Genomic DNA, 2,219 nt, shown 5'->3' with positions numbered 1-2,219 from the left:
GCAAGAGCAACCAAATTTTGTCCCTAAATAAAGACCCACTTTCTACTTTTTGTTTTTAAAAATATATAAACAAGAACTAATAAAGCAAAGGGAATTGAAATACCTGATAATCGTAGTGAGTGATTGGGAGGGTAGCCGTTCAAGAACCTATGTGCCCGGCTTTAACACCGACCAGAGAAATCAATGGGAATGATAGGGAATTAGGGGAAGAAAAGGGTTTCAGGAATCTGGATAATTTTAAGTAATCTAGATATTATGTTAGGAAAAGATGTGATGGTTTATAAAAAAGGAAGGAAACAAGGGAGGAGAAATGGTTGGGAAAGAATTTCAAAAGATTTTGGAGGTTAATGAACAGTTTTGAGTTTTAATATAATTGGCAGGGTTGGGTCGGGTCACTGGAACTTAGGACCGATGAAACCCCGTCGATGGACCATCCACTGGAACGTTGTTGCAACTAGAATTAGAAAAATTTTGAGATATACCTGGGACCTACGGACACCATCGACGTTCTGTAACGATGTCCCATCAATGAGGCCCATAGATCAATAAACAAGATCATTTTCTGTAGAATTTTGGTTTTGATCCCTATAAATATAACATCTCTTAAGCTATTCTTTTTGTGTATTTCTAGACTCTTTGGCGACATGGACCCTATATCAATCTCTAGCCAACACTAATAATATAAAAATAATACATGAGGATGAACAAAACAAAACGAAACAAAAAATATAACTATTTTTACAAAGAAAATAGAAATCTATCGTTGGCTAGAAGATACTCATTGGGTTGCCTCCTAAGAAGTGATTGATTTAGCATCGCTGCACGATGCAAGATCCTTGATTACTCAGACTTTATAAAGGAGATATGCCTCAATCACTACATGGACACACTTTGCATACCCTAGGTGATCTTGATCCTTTGTTCGTTGACCATGAACTTTACACTCTCTTTATTCTCCAACTCAACCACTCCATGTGGAAATACTTTAGTGATAAAGAATGGTCCCATCCACTTTGATTTGGGCTTTCTTGCAAACAAGCGTAGCCTCGAGTTAAATAGAAGTACCAAGTCCCCAATTGCAAATTCTATCTTTTTGATCTTTTGGTCATGGTACTTCTTCATCTTCTCTTTGCGTATGGCTAAACTTTCATACACTTTTAGGAGAAACTCATCAAGCTCATTTAACCCATTAAGTCTCCGATCCATGGCTTCATTCCAATCCAGCTTCAGTTTCATCATAGCCCACATGGCTTTGTGGTCTAATTCGATTGGCAAGTTACAAGCCTTACCATACACAAGTTGGTATGGATACATACCTATGGGAGTATTATATGCAGTCTGCTAGGTCCAAAGAGCTTCATCAAGCCTCTTTGACCAATCTGTTATATTAGCATTCACCGTTTTCAACAGGATTTGCTTTGTTTCTTAATTTGATTCCTCTACTTGCCCACTCGTCTGTGGATGATAAAGAGTGGTCACATTATGGAAAACCCAATATTTCTCCAATGTCCCCTTGAACAATTTATTGCAAAAGTAAGATCCACCATCACTAATAATGTCCCTAGGTGTGCAAAATCTGGAAAAGATGTTCTTTTCAAGAATGCGCTGACACTCTCCCTTAATTGTTAGAAATCGCTATAGCTTCACCAATCTCGACACGTAGTCCACCACCATGAGTGTATACTTTATCCCATGAGAACTCACAAACGGCCACAAAAAATTAATTCCCCAAACATCAAACAACTCATTCACCATAATAGGATTTAGATGAAGGTGTTGCCTCTTCGAAATTCCTCCATCTCTTTGGCACTTATCACATGAATTGGAGAACTTGTGAGAATCTTGGTGAATGGTCAGAATATAGTACCCACAAAGCAAAATCTTGTGGGCAGTCCGGATACCAATATGGTGCCCACCCACAGGCGAGGAGTGACATGCCTCCAAAACACTTAATATCTCAACTTCTGGCACACGACTTCGAATACGCCCAAGTCTCATCCCAAAATTACTTTTTCACATACTGCATAATTTTCTTCCGTTGATGGAAGGACAAGTCCAATGGGACTATATCACTAGCCAGATTATTCGCATAATCGGTGAACTGTGGAATCAAATCATGAGAAGCGCCCAATACATGCTCATCAGGGAAGGTATCATCAATTTCAGCCTTTTTACTCAATTCTCGCATAGCTTCATCCTCTACCCTAGACAATTTATCG

General features: G+C 38.8%; 1 protein-coding gene across 1 annotated transcript; it reads right to left on the bottom strand.

Annotated features, from left to right (window-relative positions):
- Positions 1-900: 900 nt before the first annotated feature.
- On the bottom strand, positions 901-1,248 carry LOC101245432 (uncharacterized). Its single transcript, XM_004234253.2, has one exon. The coding sequence runs from the start codon at positions 1,246-1,248 to the stop codon at positions 901-903; it is 348 nt and encodes a 115-aa protein (XP_004234301.2).
- Between the last annotated feature and the right edge of the window lie 971 nt (positions 1,249-2,219).

Source organism: Solanum lycopersicum, chromosome 3, assembly GCF_036512215.1.
Source record: "Solanum lycopersicum chromosome 3, SLM_r2.1".
Taxonomy (NCBI): Eukaryota; Viridiplantae; Streptophyta; class Magnoliopsida; order Solanales; family Solanaceae; genus Solanum; species Solanum lycopersicum.
The sequence above is the reverse complement of the archived record's forward strand: the minus strand, read 5'-3'. Positions and strand labels throughout refer to the sequence as shown.

Coding starts and splice junctions, on each gene's coding strand:
- LOC101245432 (XM_004234253.2), bottom strand. CDS start 1,248: ATGTGGGCTATGATGAAACTGAAGCTGGATTGGAATGAAGCCATGGAT.